Here is a 25,176-nt window from a genome sequence, read left to right on the forward strand (position 1 = left end):
GGGGGCAGTCATGGGTGAGCGGTTAGGGCGTCAGACTCTCCCCATCCTCCTCCATGACTGAGGTACCCTGAGCATGGTACCGTCCCACCGCACTGCTCCCCATGGGGCGCCACTGCCTCCTTGCAAGGGTGAGGCATAAATGCAATTTCGTTGTGTGCAGTGTTCACTTGTGTGCTGTGGAGTGCTGTGTCACGATGACAATGGGAGTTGGAGTTTCCCAATGGGCTTTCAAATCAATCTCCATAACCACCTGGAACATGTTAAGGCACATTGGACACAATTGGGTACAAATAAATAAATCGTTAGGAATGTACAAATAATTGGTGAGCTTCCCACTGGAGGTATAGCCTACATTTTATATGTGGCGGAAACATCTATGGACATTAAAATATATGCACTATGGTCCAGAGATTAAAAACCCAGAGTAAAAATTTAAGGGCAGATAATTTGGTGAGTCTGTGAATACCAGTATCTACCAAGCCCTTAAAATGACATGTGAGAATAAAAAAAGGGTTTCTTGTGCCCACCAGAGAGTTTCCCATGCGCACCAGAAACTGTGAGCACCAGAAACTTTCTTGTGCGTACCTGAAACTGTAATGCTAAAGGAAGGCTATGCTTTAGCTGCCAAAGGAAGGCTATGTTTTAGGTTGGTGGACACACAACATTATTCCCTGACAGGTTAGGGTTAGGAATGGGTTTGGGTCTAGGCACAGTTTGACATGTTTATAGATTGGTGGACACACATTGTTCAATGGCAGTTTAGGGTTAGGAATGAGTTTTGGTATAGGCAAGGCACAGTTTGACAAATTTACAAACATGGCTGTAGTAGCCTATCATAACCAAGAATAGCATCATGTGACCGCACTTGTCACTAAATCATTTAACGCCACCTTCAGAAAGTTTCTGGTGCACTAAAGACAGTTTCAGATGGCCACGACAAAGTTTCTGGTGTGCACGAGCCCCCAGGATAAGAGTCAATGGTCTAGAGGGGCATCTGGGACTCTGCGTACACGTCCACCCCTGGCTCCTCCTCCAGCACCACCTTGGCATCGTCTGCATCCAGCTGGAAAACGACAAACATGGGGTTAAAACATGGCAAGACGAGGCAAATGAACTAAGACGCTGTTTACACATATATGGATATTTTTGAAAACACTTTGGTTTTGGCCTCTCATTTACTTTAAACAAATGTTTCAAAATCTCCTTTTAAAGCTCCGGTTTTTAAAATATCCCTCCGGTTTTAAAAATAACATACCTGTCACAATGACGTTTTTTTTTTAAATTTATCCACATGCTGTGTTTATATATAAGTGGATAAAAAGCAAGATAATAATATGCATATGTGTAAACAGAGTCTAAGTTGGTATGTGTGCTGTATAACCTTAGGTAATACAATAAGAAACATCAAAGAAAAAAAAACATTTAACGAGATCACCCTGCCTTCTATCTCGGTCAACGGTACCAGGCGAACTGGAATCTGTTACTTAAAGATGATATGATATGATATGATATGACATGATATGATAGACATGATATGATATATCAATGTCCATGTATCAATAAAGGACTTTTAACACGTACTTCAGAGTGCTTCGGACCCTCTCTCTCTCTCCACTACAAGTTTTTGCAACTTTGGAGTACGATGAGCACCTGAAGGTTTTTTCATACTACTACCCCACAGACGCAACTCATCTTTTTCTCTTTTTCTCTACACTATGATATGATATATATTTGCAATATGAACTGAATTTGAAAAACAGTGAAGTCAAAATGAACAAATACATATCTGTCAATGTGTCAGGGATGGATGAATGTTTCCAGTGATGTCATTGAAAAAAAGATCTGCATCTTTGGAATTATACCTTGTGTTACGTAACTCAGCGCTCTGGATCAAGAGTGACTTACACATTTCATTTCAAGTTCGGTGAATAGTCGTCCGGTCATGAACATGCGCAGAGGGATGGTGAGGATGAGGATAAAGGGCAGTGCGAGGGAGATGGGGCTGGACTTCACAATCCACAGCAGTGCCAGACACACTATTTGGATGATAGTGAACAGGTGCATCCGGTTTGTCTTCACCTGAGGGAGCAGCGAGAAGGTCACTTAGGTCACTTTGTTTTTTTTTAATTATTTATTCAAAGAAATAACAACAAAGGTCCAATCACTGATGCAGTGTAAATTTCTAAAGTTTCTCGTTACTGTGGAGGAACGTAAAACTTCTCAGAAGAACCAATACCTGACAAGTATATTCCTCAGAGAACTTTTAGAGATGGCCCACACTGTAAAAATAAAAGTTATTCAAAGAACCTGGAGGTTCTTCTGTTTGACACTGTGGGGGGAACTCTAAAAGGAGCTTTTGAGGATCCTTCAAGAACACATCAGTGTTTTTCCAGTCACCTATAGATCCCTCAGATTCCTTTTAAAGGTTCTATAGGGAAAATAAGGGTCCATTGAGGAACTTGAAGGTGGAGAATGCGCGCACATCAGTGGTACAGGTGCTGGACAAAATAGAGTAACTGAAATAAATGATAGAAGTCCGCAACACTGTTAATGCTCCCAGTGATTTATTTGCACGACGTTTCGGACCTTCGTCCTTTCTCAGGTTGCACTTGAGAAAGGACGAAGGTCCGAAACGTCGTGCCAATAAATCACTGGGAACATTAACAGTGTTGCGGACTTCTATCATTTATTCCATTGAGGAACTTACATTTTTACAGTGTAGAGAGCAGAGACTGCCATAGGTCCCATTCCTGAGAGCTGGCTTAGGGCTCTGGGCTCACTTTCTAGTAATGATCCTTATCTCCCACTGCTTTGTATGTGGAAAGCCCCAAAGGGAAATGGATCTTTACATAGCATTGTTTTAAGAAATCTTAGTCTGTAAGCCAGCTTCCTGTGCACAGGTGTATGACCAGAGGTCTATTGTAGACATGAAATGAGCAGGACTCCACAAGCAGGTCCTACTACCTAGGCCAGTGTTTCCAAACCTTTTGGGTCTTGCATGCTTGCATGCTGTATATCTCTTCGTTCATCCAAATGTGACTTTTCTCCATTCATTTGTTATTTTTCACGATGTACCCCCTGAGGTACATGTAGCCCTTGTTGGGAAACACTGACCTAGGCTACGGAATGACTGCCTGGGTGAACAAAGTTGAAAAATTAAATGTGCATCAATGGTAATCTAATAATTCAATTATTTTGTTTTTAAGGAAGGAGGTATTTTGTATGTTTTTGTTGTAGGTTACATCTTGTTAAAATGCACAAGTTATACCACTGCACATTACTTAAGAACCAGGAAAACAACAGAATCCTCCCACTCTCTATCGAAAATTTGGAAGCCCACTCAGAGACTTGCATGTTTGATTGTGTGTTTGTGTGTTTAATTAAATGAATATGTGTTCAGTGAATACACATTCAGCAATTATTAACAAATTCCCACACATAGCAATACATAAGTGCAGGACATGTAAGTGTAGTACTAATTCATTGGAGACTGAGCCAAAAACCAAACAAGAGAGCGTACCACAGTGGCGTATGGCTCATTGGGGTGGTATTTCTTGGGGATGAGTAGAAGCAACATTCGATCCCACAGCTGAATCCCGCTGAGCGAGGTGACTCCCATGTAGAGGAAGATCCCAAAGAGGGCCGTCATGGGGATCGTCTTCAGGATTGGCTCCATAAGGATGGACAGGCCTGGAATGAGAAGGTATCATCAGAACATTTATTCATGACATAATATTCATTACACTGACTGAGCTGTCACGTTTAACCAAAACAACAGTTATTTACAGGGTAAATGTCGACCTCCCTGCGTAGAATAGAATAGAACAGTGAGAAAAAAGTGCCTTTTACATCACATTACATTACACTTTTATCCAAAGCGACCTACAATTATTTACAGGGTATCAATTACAGTCCCTGGAGCAATGTGGGGTTAGGTGCCTTGCTCAAGGGCACTTCAGCCATGGATGGAGGGGTAGGGAGAGGTAAGGGTGTTTGTTCATGCCATAATGTATCATAAAATCATTGTTTGTTGTTTGAATTCCAAAATAAACACAGATTAGCCCAGTATCAATTCTGCCAACATTACATATCCCAACATTATTCTTTTTTAGAAAAGATTTCTTCATATGTTCTTCTGACATAGATAGAGACAGCGAAATATATTGAGGAATACAGCGAAAGTCATTATTTAAAAATAAGAAAGACAATGACTATACAGTCTTTGGGGAAAAAAACAACAACTCACCAACCAGTAGAGCCACCAGCACCCCGCTAATCCTCTGTTCCAGAACCTTCTCTATGACAGGCTTAGGGCCCTTAGTGGTGACAGTGAGGGCGTTGGCGTGGGTGACAGAGCGCACCGTGGCAGCGCTTAGCCAGGGAACCCCAAAAATGGCGCTGAGCCCCCCCATGGTGACGAGGAGCAGCAGATCAAAATGGAACCCGGAGCCCTTCACCATCTTCCTCTCCGGCTTGCTGATGATCAAACTGTGGAGTGCAGGAGAGGGGGATCAAGGTAAAGCAGAGGGAGGGGGAGACACAGAGGCCATCGTCAGAGGTGCATTTGGTGAGAGAATGGTGCATTTCAATAGGACACAATCACCCCTCCTCTCTCTGTCTCCGTGTCTGTGTCTGTGTCTGTGTCTGTGTCTATGTCCAGGTGAGCGTGATCAAGGGTGATCAAGGTGAAGCAGAAGGAGGGGGAGATACAGATGCCATGTCAGAGGTGCATTTGATTTGAGAATGAGATATTACAACAGGCACACAAATAGGACAAAATCACCCCCCTCTCTCGGTCTCTGTGTCTATGTCTATGTCTATGTCTATATGTTGCTCTCTCTCTCTCTCTCTCTCTCTCTCTCTCTCTCTCTCTCTCTCTCTCTCTCTCTCTCTCACGCACGCACGCACGCACGCACGCACGCACGCACGCACGCACGCACGCACGCACACACGTCATGCCTGTATGCCAAAAACTCACCACTCATTTAATAGTCTGCAGCAGGTGATACTCACGTGGTGATCTGGGACTCGAGGAAGATGAGGATGAAGACGAGCATGGCAGGCACCACGCTGGCGAACATCATCCACACTGGGAAGCTCTTGTGCTCGCCAAACGGATTGATGAGCCAGCCCCTCATCTCCGGGTTGGACACCTGCAGCCCTTTGGGCACCACCAGTTTCTGCATGAACACACACACACATGCGCACGCACGCACGCACGCACACACACACATGTACGCACGCACGCACGCACGCACACACGCACACACACATACGTGTACGCACGCACGCTCGCACGCACACACGCGTACGCACGCACGCACACACACACATGTACGCACACACGCACACACACATACGTGTACGCACGCATGCTCGCACGCACACACACTCGCACGCATGCAAGCAAACACACACACACACACACACGCAAACACACACGCAAACACACACGCAAACACACACGCAAACACACACACACAGTGTCAATTTTAGTTACAGCAAATGCCCATACACACAACAAGGACGGAACTGGGAATAAACAAATCAATTGTTTGTGAGTTCTGCAGTTATACAGTAAATACGAATACATCTTCCCCTGTCATTGTGTGGCAATCATAACATATCATTAAATCATGTGCAGTGAATAGAAACGACATACTACATGTAGGTCTTCATGTTTAAATAATACTCAGAGCGAAGGTGTGTATAGGTATGAGTGTCTAACCAACTCACCTGTGTGTAGGTATCCTTGATGTTGAGGTCTATGACGATCATCAGAAATATGGCAATGGGCACTCCAAAGTCACCCATGAGACGACGCACCTGGAAGGGCAATGAAAAGAGAAGCAAGATGCAAAATGTCTCATGGCCAAGAATAAATAAAAACACACACAGATACACACACACATCCGTCCCAGAAATCTGGGTGCTGGACAAGAGAATTGACTAAGGATAGCAAGAGTGGAGACCTACTTTGCACAGAAGAGAAAGAACTTTGTGTAGACGAAAAAGTGTTAAAAGCGGCAACGTTTTTTTCACATGAAGATAATCACAAAGGTCAACTTCATTTACTATAACCTAAGTATTAGGAGCAGTCTGGCCACAACTAATCGTAATGTGTACTTGCATCAAACATGCCTCGAGTATGGGCTACTTTCCTTGATTGAACGTTACATAAAATGTTCCAATTTGCCTTTTACTAACCTTTCCTGGGAGGAAAGTTCCGTTTTTGAACATGCGCAGGTAGTAGGCCATGGAGAAGCAACCCAGCATCAGACACATGGAGAGCAGGGCTGTGTTGGGGTACGCCCGCATCACCGTCTTGGTCACCATGGTAACATTACCAGTGGAGTTGTCATAGACCTGGACCGTAATCGGATGCCACGGGTTCTCTATGGTGTCATTTAGAATGTCATAGTTCAGGTTGAGAGGGTGGTTCTTAAACACCTGCAATAGGGAGGATGAAAGGAGAACACATCACACAGGGCACAATCATGACCTTATATTCAACGCAGCCTCATCATGAAATGTACATATGAGAACATTTTTGCAAAGTGGTTGAATGCGTACCTCATAGCACATTTTGAGGAAGGAAATCAGGTGTGCAAATGTTAAATTTATTCGTCCCAGATAGTATCCAGTAGGCTACTGCCGCCCTAACCCTAACCCTAACCCTAACCCCTTACCCTAAACATAACCCTCCATTCACTGTTATTACTGCAAGCAACATTCAGAATTATTGTATTCTACACTCTCAGAAATAAAGGTACAGAACGTGTTGCAATGGCAGTATCCTCAAGAGGTACCAATCAAGCGACACAATGGTACTCCCCTTGAAGGTGCTGCCACAGCGACGAGTTCTGTACCTTTATTTCTGAGAGTGTATGTTATGAGTAGTTGGAGCTCAGTTGCATTCCTTGTGGATATTTTACGCCTAAAAATGTTTCTGAGGTACGTTTCGACAGGTTTCCAAAAACTTACCAAATTACAATGAGGTTGAGCAGCTGTTATTATATATAGTGTACATCTATGAAAAATGCACGATAAGATACTTGATGAATAAATGGAATGAATGGAGGCAAAGAGTGGCAGCATTACCCTGCCCAGCTTGGCGAAGGTCTCGTAGATGAAGATGAGGGAGATGAGGATGGAGAAGATCTCCTGTGTGAAGCGCGAGATGAATCTGACCAGGAAGCTGCCCTCCGCCGCCACGATGATCACCACGATCACTACCAGCCACACGCCAACCCACACGCGCCCGACGATGTACTCAATGCCCTGGGACTTACAGAACTGCAGGTGGAGGATAAGGGATGAAAGTGGAGGGAGTATGGAGGTTATGAGGGTGATGATCATGTTGCTGTATATTTACATATTGCATAGATAGACAGTTAAATTGACAGAAACATAGTCAGATGAGAGAGGTTGGTAAAGTAGGGGGGGTGTATGCAGATGTGAGGAGTATACAGTTTGTGTACATGAAGAGTTCAGATGCAAAACCCCCTAAGTGCCTTTTCAGAAAATAATCTTAATTCATTTTTATTTAATACAAAGCTACCAAAATGGCATACTTTTTATTTTACTTATGAAATATAACTATTTATATGTATTATCAAGTACATAAATGTAAACCAAACCAACAACGGGGTTCTCTAAAAATATAGAAGTGCAGGTCTTCAGAAATGGAGTTAGGGGGTTTTGCATCTGAACTCTTCATATGTATATGTATGTGTAAATGGTGTCTATGCATGTCCAGTATGTTCTTGTATAGGAGATGTGAGTCATAAAAGATCTGACTTATGCTGAACCTGATGAAACTGACTTCTCTGATGTGAAAACGAATATCCCAATGGGACACTAAAGACTCAGATCTTGAATCTCAAATCTAGATAGATAGATAGATAGATAGATAGATAGATAGATAGATAGATAGATAGATAGATAGATAGATAGATAGATAGATAGATAGATAGATAGATAGATAGATAGATAGATAGATAGCTGATTTCAAAGCACGTCACACATCAACATCCAAGTGACCCCCTGATGAAGACGCAGTGTGATTTAAACAATTAGACATAATGAACATTATACATATACAGTGGTGCTCATATGTTTACATACCCCAGCAGAATATACGCTTTCTTGGCAATTTCTCACAAAATATGAAGGATTACACAAAACCTTTTTTTTCACTCATTGCTAGTGACTGGCTTAAGATATTTATTAGCAATCTTCTGTGTTTACTCTTTCAAAAGCATGATCACAACCCAAACTACCCAAATGACCCTGTTCAAAAGTTTACATACCCTTTTCTGATGCTGAATATGGCCCTGTTTAACATCAGGGACCGCTCTAAATTGTTTATGGTAGATGTGGATAAGGCTCTTAATGTTTTCAGATGACAAAACAGCACATTCTTCCAGAATGGTTGTTTCCTATAAAATTATTGGGTGTCTTGCTGGAACCTCACATTTGAGGTTTCCCCTGAATGGCTCAATGATGTTGAGATCAGGAGAGTAAGCCGGTCACTCAAAAACTTCATCTTATTCTTTCTGAAGCTAATGACGGTTTGATTTGGCTTTCTGTGTTGAAATATTGTCATGTTGGCATGTCCAAACAATGGACCATGTGCAGTTTCAAGGCTGATGAGTGTCAAGTTTCCTCCAGTATTTTCCACAGGGCAATGTATTCATCATTCTGCGAGTATGGACCAAAAGTATAGTGCATTTGTAACTCAAATGTCCCCATGACATCAGTGGTCCATGACCATGTTTCACAGAAGGGCATGGTAACTTTCATCATAGGCTCCGTTGACTGTTCTCCAAATGGTACTGTTAATAGTGGCTGAAAAAAGTTCCATATTGATCTAATTTATCCAAATGACTTTGTCACAGGCATTCTGATGCTTCTCACTATGCTATTTGGTGTATCATATGCAAAATAACATGTTTGCATTTTTGTAGTGATGGCTTTCTCCTGGCAACCCCCAACAGCCCATCTTTCCTCAAGTGCCTCTTTGCTGTACAGTTTAAAACATTTTTTCATGTTGTCCTATATTTCACCTAAAGTTATTATTTGGTTGTCCTATGCCTCCTGAACAATTTCCCTTGCAATGATCATTGCAATTTAATGATTCCCTTGCCCAATGGCTTGATTCCAATCAAACCCCCTCATATTGCATTTCTGAATTGAAATTCCAACAGTGCCAACTTGACAATATTTGGACACAGAAAGCCAAATCAACCCGTCATTAGCTTCAGATAGAATAAAATGAAGATTTTTGAGCGACCATCTCACTCTCCTGATCTCAACATCATTGAGCCACTCAGGGGAAACCTCAAATGTGAGGTTCCAGCAAGACACCCAAAGATATTATAGGAAATAACCATTCTGCCAGGAAGAATGTGCTGTTTTGTCATCTGAGAACATTAAGAGCCTTATCCACAACTACCACAAACAATTTAGAGCGGTCCCTGATGTTAAACAGGGCCATATTCAGCATCAGAAACTAGGGTATGTAAACTATTGAACAGGGTCATTTGGGTAGTTTGGGTTGTGATCATGCTATTGAAAAAGTAAACACAAAAAATTGCTAATAAATATCTTAAGCCAGTCACTAGCAACGAGTCAAAAAAAAGGTTTTGTGTAATCCTTCATATTTGGTGAGAAATCGCAGAGAAAGCGTATATTCTGCTGGGGTATGTAAACATATGAGCACCACTGTATTAAGAGCGGAGGATGAGTACCGCAAAGAAGGCCTCCTCAAACACCAGCAGGGGTCCAGAGAAGCCGATGACGAGGACAGGCTGTGCTGCCACCAGGCAGAAGATGACGCCCTGCACCGCCGTGGAGATGAGCAGCTCAGGCACGCCCATCATGTTCTCCACCTTATCAGCTGTGGAGGGGAGCAGCAGGTACATGTCATCAGGGCCCGACTGGGGGAGAAATAGGGCCCGACTGGGGGAGAAATAGGGCCCGACTGGGGGAGAAATAGGGCCCAGGCACTTTTGGCTTAAAAGGGCCCCTTATAAATAGCGGTGCAGAACTGACATACCTTTTGGCCCCGCACCCTTGTGGGCTGCTATTTTCAGAAATGTAAAACTGTTTTTTCTTTTAATTTCTGAAAATAGGGGCCCAAGAGGATGCGGGGTCCACCGGGAAATGCTTGCTGTGCAAGATGGACAGTCCAGCCCTGCATGTGAGCAGGGCTCTACATCAACACCAACCAGCCAAATGCTGCAGGTGAAATTTCAGTTTGGAGCTGGTAGAAAAGACCAACTTACTGGCCACATTGACCCATAAGTGAGTCCGTGTTTGGCTAGTGAGATTAACATCTACTAGCCATTTTGGCTGGTGATGAAAAAAGTTAATCTAGGGCCCTGCATGTGACTGTCCCAATTACATTACATGACATTACATTATATTTATAGTAGCATTTTGACCAAAGTGACTTACAATTACTTAGACACAGGGTAATGGCAGTACAGGCAATACAGTACCTGGGACAATGTGCCGTTAGTTGCTTCGCTTAAGAGCGACTTAAAGTGATACTATCCCATTTTTGGAAATAAGCTTATTTTGCACCTCTCCTTGAGTTAAATAATAGGCTTTTACCGTTCTCCTTTACTTTCAATCGTTTTCTGGGTATGGCAGTGCAAATTTTAAGTCCAAGCTAGCAGTTAACATTGAGTCCTATGAGACCGGTTAGCCACCAGCTGGTCTCATAGGACTCAATGTTAACTGCTAGCATGAAGGTAAAATCTGCACTGCCATACACAGAGAACGGTTGAAAGTACAGGAGAAAGGTAAAACTCAATTATTTAACTCAAGGAGAGGTGCAAAATAAGCTTATTTCCAAAAATGGGACAGTGTCACTTTAAGCCCTGGATGGTATAAAGTTGAGCCTTCTAATTCTAGGCCGACTCCTTAACCATTAGGTTATGGCTTCCCCGATATTGCGCTAATGTTGGAACAAATGGGCATAATTCCTAAACGACCACCCAAACAGTAACATTTTTTAGGATTAGATGCAGCCTGCTTATCGCTCGCCATCCTGATGCTTTAGAGCACAATTGTGTGCTGCAAACAACAGGATGCTTGGAAATTGTCTTGGACATTTAGATTGTGTTACTTGACTGTATTACAATGTTCTTACTATTTCTGACTAATATCAAATTGATACATCCTGGGTCTCCTATTCCTAGTTCTATCCAGAGCACCAATGGCAACATACAAATGTAAAAGTGAACGCACCGAGCAGCCCTCCGAAGGTGATGGCTGGCGAGAGAGCTGCGAAATAGATGAAGATGACTGCAGCCAGGACCTGGGCGTTCAGGGCATCTGTGATGTCACTCCTGTAGTGCTCGTAACGCCTCCTGAAGTCGCGTATCATGCCCCCGAATGGCCGCCCGGTCCGCACCAAGGGGTCCTCAGCGGGGGGCAGGGAGCTGATGGAGGCTGGACACACAGAGACGCGCACACGCACGCATAAATACATGTACACACACGCACGCACACATGCATGAATGCAACACACACGTATGTGTAATATATATGTGAAAATTAAAGTTATGTACACTGCATTATTATCAGTGTTAATACTAAAAAACAGCATTGTCAGTAGTTCAGCATTTTCCATCACCCCTATTGGGCACAAATACCAGCATACAGTAAACATCTTAATCCCATTATTATTGTTTTTGGAAAAGCATCACCCCCTGCCTTTTTTGAAAACCTTTCCTTGTAAGCTGTTTATCCATTTACAAAACCTTTCATATGTATGTGCATGTGTGTGTGTGCATGTGTGTGTGTGTGTGTGTGTGTGTGTGTGTGTGTGTGTGTGTGTGTGTGTGTGTGTGTGTGTGTGTGTGTGTGTGTGTGTGTGTGTGTGTGTGTGTGTGTGTGTGTGTGTGTGTGTATGTGTGTGTGTGTGTGTGTGTGTGTGTTTGTCTGTGTGTGTCTGTGTTGTGTGTGTGTGTGTGTGTGTGTGTGTGTGTGTGTGTGTGTGTGTGTGTGTGTGTGTGTGTGTGTGTGTGTGTGTGTGTGTGTGTGTGTGTGTGTGTGTGCGCGCGTGCATGTGTGCGTGCATATATGTGCATGACTGTGACTCTGCCTGTATATGCGTTGGTGACAAGACTATATGCCTACTACACTTGTGTGTAAGTGCAGGTTACCTTTGCGAGCCTTGACGTCCAGGCTGATCTTGGGCTCGGAGTTCCTGCGTAGCCGGTCCTTCAGCAGCTTCCTCTGGAGGCCGATGAGGGGCGAGAGCATGGCCTCGCTCTGGATCTCCGTGGGGGGCACCACGATGCTGCAGTCCATGAAGTCGGCCATGGCATCCGTCAGCTCACGCTCTGCCTTGGCGTTCAGCGCCGCCTGGTTGAACACCTGTGCAGAGGCAGGGCCCATTAGGCGAGGGTGGATTACTGCACAGTCCTACCGGGCCCCCTGGCCCAGGGGCCCAAGAGACAAGGGGGCCCTGAAGCCCAAGCCTCCACGCTACAAAAAACACTTCATTGTAGGTCTATGTTTATGTTCTCATATTGTGTACAAAAATTGAACTTTTAATTTTGCCTGATTATCATCGACTTTCAAATCTCGCATGAGATGTTGGTCTTACCAAGAATATAACGAATAACGCTTCCCAAACGGCCTGATTAGCTCGCCTCCCTCGGCTTGCTACTGGTCGAGGCCAGAAAAAGCTGTACCGAGGTTTAAACCAAACATTTTCTTAGTCCCAATAGAACGTCTCTACCTAAACCACGTCACTGCCCTGAACACACCTCTACCCAGGGTTGTTGGAACTGCTCAAAGTTAATTGTTTCCGGACAAAGTGGGTGGAGTTCCCGATTTCTCCGGAGTTCAGAAACGATATTTTTATTGCTCATGGCCTGACTAGAAGCAACGCTGAATGTGTTGCGCCACTAGGAGGTGATATAGCCTGGCTACTTTTATTTTTTCTCAGGGGAGAAGCCCCCAAACCCCCAACAATGTCAACATCTTAGCTAAACACCCAAACCTTTTGCAGTGTCGCCTTTTGGAGGTTGGCCCTTCTTGTTGTTTGGCCCAGGGGCCCATAAACTCATGATACATTCCTGCCATTAGGTGGCAACAAATGGGCAAGTTGTTCCCTCTCAAAGGAGAGTGGAGGGCCCAGAATTGAGTCAGCATTACATTGGGCTTCTTCGTGATAGCACATCCTGTGAAAATCAGGTGCAGTGTTTGCGTGTACACTGCGAAATTGCAGTGCATTCTGTTTAGGAATTTGTGTGCACTGTATGGAATTGCGGAGCACGCTGCATCTCAAATGGGGCCATTGTATTACATTGTATTTTGTGCCTGTCTTTTTATCCTCCTCCTAGTGACCAAGGGGCCATTTATTGTATGTTCAGCCAGGTGATGTGATCCCTGAATGTGTGTGTATGTTTGTGTAAATGTGTATGTCAGTCACACAGGGGGAGAGAGAGAGAGAGAGAGAGAGAGGGGGGGGGGGGGGGGGGGAAGAGAAAGAGAAGGAAAAGTTGTCTGCTTATCTGTGTGTTGAACAAGCCTTGCCTTGCTAGTTGTTGCTATCATAGCTGCCTGTAGGGCAGAAATTGGCTACTACCTGAATTGTAACAATTTTTCATTTTGGGCGCTGTGATTGGCTCACATACTCCCGCCACAGAGTAAAGGCTCTGCTTTTAGTCCCATTGACAAGCTATGTGACAACTTAATACGCATGCGCAAACTTCTACATTGACAGCATTGAAGGCAGGGTAGGCAGAGGAAAAGCGAGCCTTACCGGGCTGCCTGGCTGGCATTCGAAAGCTCTGCTTTCAGCCTGTCTCTGCTACCAGCCGGGACTGCGCGTTGCCACGGCAACCTGCCCAAGCCTGAGCGCTTTGCTTCGTGCGATTACTTAGGTTTTTGATCGTTGTCCTGTGTATACTGTACTTTAAACAGCTCATAATTTATGCTGAATCAATGTTATTGTTGTGTATGTGAACTCTGAAGAATATTTTTTTAAACACGTGTTAGTTTTTATTTTTAAGACATTTATCCCAGGGTAGGCACTGCCTACCCTGCCTACCCTGACCGCACGTCTCTGGTGTGTGATAACTATAGCAAGGGGGCGCGGCTTGCTTGGGATAGACCTTTGGTGAATGACTGAAACTTGTGACGAAGGTGAATCCCAATAATAAAGTGAACACAACATTATTCACAATAATGTGTGATAACATTCATAATAACACATGTTATATAGCTAAATAATTTATTTTACATATGAGTTTCTTATCATAGGCCTATTCATTTATTTTTTAAAAACGTTTTAGACCAGATTACTAAAGGCAAGCTACTAGGGGGCAGGCTATAAAATATGGTAGGTAAATTCAAACAATTTGATGGAGCTAAATTAATTGAAGCCTTAGTTATATTTTACAGGCGCTATGCTTAAGTTTCTGACCAGCTCAGACTCCAGTCAGTCAGCCAGTGGAGGGCCAGCAAAATGTTCAGGTAGTAGGCCTACACAGATGAGCCAGGTACACCTGCAGCTGATGAGGTAGTCGCATGTTCAGTACATAGACCAGGAGCCCAGGGGGGTCAGCCTAGTTGGGAAGGTTACCAATTTTTATGGGTACTATGATGTCTGGTATGGTCCCCAGATAGAGGAACAGCACGTCTGCCGGGTTCCCTCTGGTGGGTGTGGCCAGGGGGGCTGTAAAACTGGCACCCCAAAAATGGGCTAGATCAGTTGGTGAGGTTACCACTTGGAACCTGTTGTAAATTGTTCATTATAGTCCCCTGATAGAGAAATGACCACTGCCAGACATTTTTAGTGGTGGGTTACGCCCGGCAGACGCCCCCGTATGATGACACTCCCAAAAATGGGCTAGATCAGTTGGTGAGGTTACCACTTGGAACCTGTTGTAAATTGTTTGAGATGGTCCCCTGATTGAGGAATGGCCACTGCCAGACGTTTTTGATGGTGGGCGGGGCTTGCCAGACATCATTAATTGGGGGGTAAAAAATGGGCTAGATCAGCTGGTGAGGTTACCTCTTGAAACCTATCATGAATTATTCATCATATTCCCCAGATAGAGAAATGACCACTGGCAGACATTTTCAGTGGTGGGGGACCCCCGCCAGACGCCCCAATATGATAACCCCCCAATATAGGCAAGGTCATTCACATAAGGTTTGAACCAGGCATGGTACAAAAGACAAACGACACACCACTTTTTTTGATAATTCCAACGTGGGGAATTGATTGGAAGGGTCAACATGTTCATAGAAACTTGTTGTGGGTACTTTTCAGGACAAAAATGACTTTAATTTAACAAAATATTACAAATCCGGACAGGAACCAGTTTGTAGGCTTTCAAAATCAATGCAAAGATGACATGTTTCTGACTTAAAAGTGCATTGTGTAGAATGGTGGCCAGAATATTTCATTAATATTTACAAAATAATAAACCAATATGTATCATTATGAACAAAGTACAGTACGTTTTGCTGCTTAAATGTCTCTTTCAAAATGGCAGACAATGGAGAACAATGGAAAGTGCAATTTTCCTAGTCATAATGAATACTTAGAATTTGATGTTGGTAAGTATTCATAAAAAAGGTATTATTTTGAATGGGCGGTATGAATTCTGGGAAATAAACAACTAAAAATATTACCCTGGTGCACCTTTAAGTAATGCATGGAGAAATTACGCTGACATTGAAGGCCTGTGAATTCTACTAAGAAACAGCAATGTGAAATTCCCACTTTCCAGCAGTTCTGAAGATTTAGAATAAAAATACTCGACATAGGCATACACAGGACTGACATTAACAGACAGACATTGAAGTGGAAGACAGGGCTTGTAACAGTATATACGTATTGAGAAATAATTAAGTGAACAAATAAAAAAACAACTGAACATTTGACACTGACCAAGAAATCCTCCCTATCCTGTTAAATTACTACCAACCATAATGCATCATGAAGTGCTTTGAAGGGCATGTCAGACATCCAATAATACATTCATTCACCCTCCCAGGACCTCTTCTTGTTCATATAGCAAACAGTGCAAAGACATCAAGAAAGTTGTTTTAGTGGGGGGTCATCTGTGTCCTAGGGCCAATCCCATTTCTACACTGCTGTTGTATTCCGCTGCTGGATGGCAAACTCTCCTAGCCTGGTCCTGACCATCCCATAATACTACAATTTCATTTCGTATTCATGGTCTGGCATTTGTTTGCTCTGAAGCGATTGTAGGAAGCAGGAAGTTTGCACTCAGTTATGGTTTGAAATTATTGGACACCTCTCACCCAATCGCTGGCAGTTACTCAACAACAACATAGCGCAGACCAATGGCTCTGGCGCAGATGTGTACGTCATTGTCACGAGCGTCCTCCCCCTTTCGCCCCCACGTGGGGGGCGTATTCGATTACTGGCTGTTTTCTCGGGTGGCGTTGCAATCAAAATTCTACTGCTCCAGGCACTCCACAGAGAAGCACGGCCAGACTACAGTAGTGGAGCCAATCCTTCGGCGGAAGTACGTAGGATGGCTCGCGAGGCTAAAACTCTCCTATGGCCTCATCCATGTCCCTTGGTGTACTGGCATGTCTCCTAGCATCCCCTCCATGCTGTGGACTGTGGTAGGGGGCACAGCAAACCTACTTGCACAGAGCACATTATGAGACAACTCGAATGAGTGGCACTAGCTGAGCACAATGTTCATGATGGATGGGAGGAGAAATACTTGCAAGGATTGGGATTGGCCCTAGAACACAGATGACCCCCACTAAAACAACTTTCTTTATGCCTTTTTTACATGTTTGCACAGATAGACACACACCTATAGCCTACCTATGGAATTGGTGTGCACAGTGACTGCATCTTTACCTGCAGTATTCACAAGGATGCCTGGGCCCTGTAACATACAACACACCATTATTATGCCCCCACATGAACATAGCTCTATGGGGTTAAGAACAGAACCAAATCTTAACCTTGAAGGACAACACACATCTGTAAAAATTACCCAACCTGTGGGGTTTTGTTAAAGTACACCAGGATAAGACGTTAACAAACTTAATATTAAACAAAGTCCAAATCATAATGCCTAGTAAATACAAAAACTCTGGCTGGTGCAGCAGCAGCCACAGGTTCAAATAGAACATCTATGAAGAACCGTCAGTTCCTTCAGCTTTTAAAGGCAGCTTGATTGCAGAGTCAGGTGCCATCAATTAAGCCACTCCTTAACACCTAATCGAGGTAAATTTGATAAGCTGGAGAACAAGGCAGAACAGGACATGCATGCAGTCTTCTTAACACCATACATGTCTTCTTGTTGCTGCTGCCCCCAAGGAAAAGACTGTGCACGCACTCGCACACACACCAACATACATGGAACTGCACTATACGCATAAATGGCATGACTTTTGTCATGTGCATTACACCCCTTTTTGGTTGAAAACATTGGGGGGAAAGTCAATGCAAGTCAATTGACCTGTAGACTAGCGTTGTTCATGCTCAAACATGCCGAAAATGTGTTGTGTGCCGGCTATTCAAATAATATAGCCAAATAGCCGTGGCTGAAGCATGGACTGTGTTCATTTAGGCTAGGCGATGTAGCATGTAAGTTAATGAGACATTTGATTTGTTTTCCCCCAAAAAGGGGCTTAACACACATTCACAAGCATAGTACCCAGATGGCCGTTCATACGCATGTGACTGCAATACTCACAACAACTACCTGGGCACCTGCAATATGCAACACACCCTGCTGCTTCCAAATGTTGTGACTTGATAACTGGAACAACAAGTATTTCTTAGTACTTGTATACTGTTACTGGTCCTGTCTTGCGCTTTAATGTCTGTCTGTTAATGTTGGTCCTCCTGTATATGCCTATGTTAAAGGGGTATGCCACTAATTTGGGGCCAGTTACAATCGTTTGCCAGGGTTTATAAAGGTGGTAAAGTGTCTTATTTTTCATGTTAGGCGTTGTCTTGCTTTAAGACAAGTTAAAAGAGGGAGTATATCACTAAGCTAGTGAAAGTCAATGGATCACAGTAGCATGTGTGATCCATTGAGTCTCACCAGCTTAAGATACTTACTCGCTCCTTAAAACAAGACAACGCCTAACATGAAAAATAAGGCACTTTACCACCTTTATAAACCCAGGGCAATGATTTTAACTGTATTCAGCCCAAAAATAGTGGCATACCCCTTTAAGTATTTTGCTTTTAAATCTTTAGAACTGCTGGAAAGTGGGAATTTCAAATTGCTGTTAACATACAGTGGTGCAGTAGTGCATAGTTGTGCAATTTCTTGGTATAAATCACAGGCCTTCAATGTCAGCGTAATTGTCCCTGAATTGCTTATAGGTGCATTGTGTAATATATTTGTTTATTTCCCAGAATTCATACTGCCCATTCACAAATATTAGCCTACCTTTTCTGAATATTTACCACCACCATCAAATTCTAAGTATTCATTATGATTGGGGAAATTACACTTTTCATACATGTAAAGGGGGATCTCCTCAACATCTTTAGCTGCAAAACCCTATTGTACTTTGGTCATAATAGTAAATATTAATTTGTTATTTTGTAAACATTAATTAAATATTCTGGCCACCATCCTACAAAATGCACTTTTAAGTCAGAAACACGTCATCTTTGCATTGATTTTGAAAGCCTACACACTGGTTCCTGCCCGGATTTGTAATATTTGTTAAAGAAAAGTCATTTTTGTCCTAAAAAGTACCCACAACAAGTTTCTATGAACATGTTGACCCTTCCAATCAATTCCCCTCGTTGGAATTATCAAAAAAAGTGGTGTGCCGTTTGTCTTTTGTACCATGTCTGGTTCAAACCTTATGTGAATGACCTTGCCTATATTGGGGGGTGTTATCATATTGGGGCGTCTGGCGGGGGTCCCCCACCACTGAAAATGTCTGCCAGTGGTCATTTCTCTATCAGGGGAATATGATGAACAATTCATGATAGGTTTCAAGAGGTAACTTCACCAGCTGATCTAGCCCATTTTTTACCCCCCAATTAATGATGTCTGGCAAGCCCCGCCCACCATCAAAAACGTCTGGCAGTGGCCATTCCTCAATCAGGGGACCATCTCAAACAATTTACAACAGGTTCCAAGTGGTAACCTCACCAACTGATCTAGCCCATTTTTGGGGGTGTCATCATACGGGGGCGTCTGCCGGGGGTAACCCACCACTAAAAATGTCTGGCAGTGGTCATTTCTCTATCAGGGGACTATGATGAACAATTTACAACAGGTTCCAAGTGGTAACCTCACCAACTGATCTAGCCCATTTTTGGGGTGCCAGTTTTACAGCCCCCCTGACCACACCCACCAGAGGGAACCCGGCAGACGTGCTGTTCCTCTATCTGGGGACCATACCAGACATCATAGTACCCATAAAAATTGGTAACCTTCCCAACTAGGCTGACCCCCCTGGGCTCCTGGTCTAACAGCCACCGTTGTCTACATGTTCACAATTTGTTATGACATTATTGATGTTTTTGTCTCAAGAGCGCAGAAAGGGAGACTTTTTAATTAAGCTTGATTTGAGTCAAATTTTGTGTCTGTGGTTCGCGTTTTGCGGTGGGGGGGTTGTGCGCTTCATGAGGGCCTCTTGGCATATTTTTGCCTAGGGCCCCATGGAGGTCAGAACCGGCTCTGTGTGTGTCCTTTGTGCTTTCTCACCCTGTCAGCCATCACTGCTGCCATGGCTCGGCCGGTCTCGTGGTAATCCATATCGCTCTCACTGGGTCCAATCAGCACAAACACAAAGCGCACCGGAACAGGAGCCTCCAGAGCCGCCTCCAGAACCTCCGCCTCCTTCAGGCGTACAAACGCCACCGTGGGCTGGTCCAAAAAGTCCAGTGCTCCTGAGGTGGACACACATTGAACAATATGTAGTGAGGAGACACACCAATGAACCAATGTCCAAACATGTACATACAAGTGTCACAAGTGTCTAAATAGTTTTTTTTTAACTCACCTACGAGAATAATGGATGCCTCCACATTTTCAGATCCATCTTTCTGCACATTCAAAATAAGTGTAAATTGCAATGGGCTTTTTGTTATTGTGTTATGGTTTTTTGTTCAAGAGTGACTGTTCAAGACATCTTCTTTCACATAGATGAAATTACTTTTCCTAGGCAGTAATTCTCAAAATGTGGGTGGCGGAGGTATTCAAAGTGGGCCCTGAAATCATTTTCTAAAAATAATAATAATATTTGTTGCTCTGTTGCTGTTGACAGTTCATTTGGGTTTTATTGTTTATTGGGCCAGAGGTGAGCCCCATGTTGGATCATGCTTAGAATGCTAGGACTAGGTCTTCATTAAAATGTGTTTTTCATACCTTTTCAGTGACAGAGTATGACTTCACATCTGTGCCTCCTGTAAGAGGTTGAGTCTCTTGTGTTGGACTGGGGTAAAAGAGATATTCCAGAGATAATACACATTCTGTACATTTGTACTTCTGCTATTTTATTTCAGTATTATAGGCTTAAATGCATTTCATTACTATGAATTCTGACATGTCTGATGACAGCCAAGTTTAATCTTATCCAAGATTTCTAAATAATCATAACGAAATTATGCATAGAATTTTTATAGCCTAGTATAATTTCATGCATACGCTGCGCAGTAAATTCTGCAGTGCTCATTCAACACTTAAAGAGTTTATTTGGCATCATTTGGACTTAAATGAACTCTTTAAGTGTTGAATTAACACCACAAAATTTACTGTGTGGTATGTCTGAATTTACAGCTTTCATCAATTTTCAGTGCGCACACCAGCACACACCAGCACAGTGTCAAGTCAAGTCAAATCATTTTGATAGCACACAAAAACACGATTTGACTTGACTCTGTGTTGATGTGTGCATAACTTACCATATTTAAAACATTACATTTGACAGAGATTTTTATCCAAAGCGACATACGGTACAATGGAGGCAGTGGGTTGGTTACCTGCGGTTCTGTAGAAGGGCGTTGAGGACGCCAACTTTGTTAGCGGGGTCCATGGTCTTCCTGTTGACCATCTCATCCACCAGCTTCTCCATGATATCGGACAACTCCTTCTCATTCATGTCCAGCAGCACCACTCCTGGGAGAATCACAGAGAGAGAGAGAGAGAGAGAGAGAGAGAGAGAGAGAGAGAGAGAGAGAGAGAGAGAGAGAGAGAGAGAGAGAGAGAGAGCAGAGAGAGAAAGTAAGTAAATAAGTTAATAAGTGTGTGACACAACTTTTGACATAATTTATAATCATCATGCAACACCTCCCACCCAGAATGTATGCAAATATTGAGGCTACTAACTGACCTGGGAAACACTTTACAATAAGGTTACATGAGTAACGACGGTATAATGTTTGATCTGATTAATAGTGAATAAACATAAGATTCATGTATGCAGTAATTTCCATCCCTCCATTAGTAATTTCCATTACTATTCCATTAGTAGTCAATATGCAATGATGAATGACTCATGATTGGAGTCATAAGGATTCACTATGGAGTAAATGTGATGCGTCAAATGTCAATTAATGGTGTGAGCTCCAAGTGTAATTACGCAATCATTACATAACTGACCAGCCTTGATGGTCCTACCTGCGTAATTGAGGGTCCTGCCTGCGTCTTACTGCAGACAACACAATGGGCCTACACTCTTTGCTGAAAATACTACATCATAACAACATTGCGATGACAATGCAGATAGTCTTATGTAACCGTTTTGTTTTCATTACTATTTTGGTGACAATAAGATTATAACAGAGGCTCTGCGCTATGGGGAAAACATTGAAGACACTACGTTTACACAACGGACCAGTGGCTGAGGGTCGTGCCTGCGTAACATTGAAGACACTATACAACTGACCTGTCTTTAGGGTCCTTTCTGCACATTGAAGACGCTACATAACTGACCAGTGCTGACAGTCCTTTGTAACATTGGAGACACTATGTAACTGTCCAGCATTGAGAGTCCTGTGTAATATTGACAAAAGCAACTTAACTGATGAGTGTTGATTGTCCACTGAAGGTTCTGTAACTCAAATTTGTTGTGTTCAAGAGGCTAACTGACCAGTGTTGAGAGTTATCTGTAACTTTGAAGATGCTACAGAACTGACCAGGGTTGAGGGTCCTCCTGCTTAATATTGAAGGTTCTGTTATTTTATTGTGGTTTTATGCGTTGAAGAGGCTATCCGCACAGTGCTGAAGTTCCTTTGTAATATTCAAGGTTCTGTTGTTTTATGTTATTACGTTTTAATGCGTTGAAGAGGCTACTGACCAGTGTTGAGGGTTCTGCGCAGCTGCACAAGGCTCTTGAAGGTGAGGAAGGACAGGTGTGACTGGCTCCAACCCCCTGACGCCGGGTCGTAGTTCTGCTCGTGGCCCATCCATCGACCCGTCTCCTGCCAACTGTAGCCCGGCTGCCCCTCTGTACCCATCACTTCACTCAGCTCCACGTAGGCCTGCTCACACACACACACACACACACACACACACACACACACACACACACACACACACACACACACACACACACACACACACACACACACACACACACACACACACACACACACACACACATACACACACACACACACATACACACACACACACACACATCCCGACATGCATGCACACATGCACTCATGCGCACACACACACACACACACACACACACACACACACACACACACACACACACACACACACACACACACACACACACACACACACACACACACACACACACACACACACACACACACACACGGACACACGGACACATGCACACATCCAGACATGCACGCACGCATGCACTCACAGGCGCACACACGCACACGCACACGCACACGCGCACGAACACGCACACGCACACACATACACAGATGCACATACCCAAGCATGCACATGCACACACACACACACACACACACACACACACACACACACACACACACACACACACACACACACACACACACACACACACACACACACACACACACACACACACACACACACACACACACACACACACACACACACACACACACACACACACATAATAATTTACAGTATTATTATATGACACATACACTTCAGAGCACCTATTTGCACTAAGAAGCTTTGTTTACAACATTTGAGGTTGACTTCATCTTCACAATGCTTCGTGTCCTGTTATTTACAACCAATGTAGTGTAGAGCCCTCATGACACTGAGTTCTCTCACACACGCAGGCACGCAGGCATGCACGCACTGTCAGGAGCCTGATGCTTCCTGGCTGCTGGTGGGTGATGATGGATACATTTAGATGATGTTTACACTAAACGCCGGAGGTGAAGAGGCATGCGGCTTTAAGGCTATCTCAAGAATGAATTTGCGGTGTGTGTATGTGTGTGTGTGTGTGTGTGTGTGTGTGTGTGTGTGTGTGTGTGTGTGTGTGTGTGTGTGTGTGTATGTGCGTGTGCGTGCGTGCGTGCGTGCATGCGTGCTTGTGTGTGTGCGTGTATGTGTGTGTGTGTAATGTGCAGATGAGAATCAATTTTCATTATGTGTGTAAAGTGGAGGAATGTAAGTTAAAGAATTTAGGAACCAGACAAGAATTTGCTACCAGTGGAAGAAGTGCATAAACTTCAGGTGACAAAGTGAAGTATACTGTAGTCAGTGATATATAACAAGTGCCACATATTACAAAGGACTTGGTTTTACCTGTGCAATTCAGCCAGGTGAGTGGCTGGTTCAATGATCACCTGGTTGAATTGGACAGGTAAAACCAGATCATTTGGAATATATGGCACTGGATTGTAACTAATGAATCCATTTTGCCCATCACTGACTGTAGTAGGTATAGGAATGCAAGTGGAAAGTGGAAAGTATAGTGAGGTGCAGGGCCGTTGACAGCTTTCACTGGGCCCTGTACAAGGTCATCTGATTGGACCCCTTACCCAAGACATACAATGTACTGTAATGGGGAACCACTTCTGGGCCCCCTGTCTCCCTGGGCCAGGGACAAGATACCTGTTTGCCCACCCCACCCCTGTCAGCGGGGTTGTTGAGGTGTGCTGTGCTGACTGTGAGGTTGTGTAAAGACTCAAGGTAGGTGAAAATATATTGGGTGTGAAGAACGCTCACCTGCCAAGCTCCACAGGTCCTTAAGTTGTTGTTGATGTTATACACTAGTGAAATACACAAAACAGTGTTATTACATATGTTCCACACTGAAACAGACACACAGACATGCACAAGGACACACACACACACACACACACACACACACACACACACACACACACACACACACACACACACACACACACACACACACACACACACACACACACACACACACACACACACACACACACACACACACACACACTGGAGCATCCTGTTTGGCCATGAGGGCTAAGTTACTCAGGGCTCTCTTCAATGAGTCGTGTCAGATAACCCCCATACACACACACACACACACACACACACACACACACACACGCACACACACACACATACACACACACACGCAGACGCATGCACACATACACACACACACGCACACGTACACTCACACACACAGGCATACGCACACGAACACACATACACACACATACACGCAAACATAAGCATGGATGCATGCATGGACGGACGCACACAGCACATGCAAGCACACACTCTCAGGTATGCACTCACACACTCAGGCATGCACACACCGTTGGAATCACCCAATATATTATCTGATGATGCACACAGTAAAAAAATGTCCAATTGGAACCCCCCAAAACATGACAGCATTTACAGTATTGTCAAAGCACTTTCCCTGTCTGTCTGCCTAGCAGGCGTGATTTAAATTCTGCTGTTTTCTGTTCAAACAGTCAGAGCTGTTGGCAAAACACCTGGGACAGAGGAGTGCTACACTACAAATGGCCAAGGGGTTAGATCAAAGGCAACCAGATAAACTACCCCGTCCTAAGCAGAGGAAAAGCTGAAAAGTTCCCATTGGTTCTACATTATCTTTATTTGATGCATTCATGTGTAGTTTTTTGTTTATAAACGACTTAATGCCTATTGAGTTGATTGCACCGACCTGTCTATATTCTGTTTCATTGGTTGAGTGATAAGCTTGTGGTATGCCAGTGCTTCATGCAGTATG

General features: G+C 43.7%; 1 protein-coding gene across 1 annotated transcript; it reads right to left on the reverse strand.

Annotated features, from left to right (window-relative positions):
• Window positions 1-770: 770 nt before the first annotated feature.
• Window positions 771-24,200, reverse strand: slc4a1b (solute carrier family 4 member 1b (Diego blood group)). The gene is made up of 17 exons (XM_063216594.1): window positions 24,162-24,200; window positions 22,306-22,489; window positions 20,990-21,125; window positions 20,376-20,442; window positions 20,011-20,053; window positions 19,713-19,897; window positions 12,180-12,393; window positions 11,260-11,463; window positions 9,753-9,901; window positions 7,102-7,296; window positions 6,208-6,450; window positions 5,737-5,826; window positions 5,014-5,180; window positions 4,247-4,488; window positions 3,521-3,690; window positions 1,906-2,079; window positions 771-1,063 (listed from the first exon to the last, which is right to left on the reverse strand). Exons 2-17 carry the CDS (start codon window positions 22,463-22,465, stop codon window positions 983-985), a joined length of 2,520 nt encoding a protein of 839 aa, XP_063072664.1. The 5' UTR covers window positions 22,466-22,489; window positions 24,162-24,200; the 3' UTR covers window positions 771-982.
• Between the last annotated feature and the right edge of the window lie 976 nt (window positions 24,201-25,176).

This window comes from Engraulis encrasicolus, chromosome 2, assembly GCF_034702125.1.
Source record: "Engraulis encrasicolus isolate BLACKSEA-1 chromosome 2, IST_EnEncr_1.0, whole genome shotgun sequence".
Taxonomy (NCBI): domain Eukaryota; kingdom Metazoa; phylum Chordata; class Actinopteri; order Clupeiformes; family Engraulidae; genus Engraulis; species Engraulis encrasicolus.

Bases quoted from the DNA above. Each gene is read 5' to 3' on its own strand.
- slc4a1b (XM_063216594.1), bottom strand. From the start codon at position 22,465: ATGGGTACAGAGGGGCAGCCGGGCTACAGTTGGCAGGAGACGGGTCGA. The intron at 20,054-20,375 runs GTATGAAAAACA...TTGAATGTGCAG, and splicing joins CATACTCTGTCACTGAAAAG to AAAGATGGATCTGAAAATGT. The intron at 5,181-5,736 runs GTGAGTTGGTTA...GTGTTCATGCAG, and splicing joins TCAAGGATACCTACACACAG to AAACTGGTGGTGCCCAAAGG.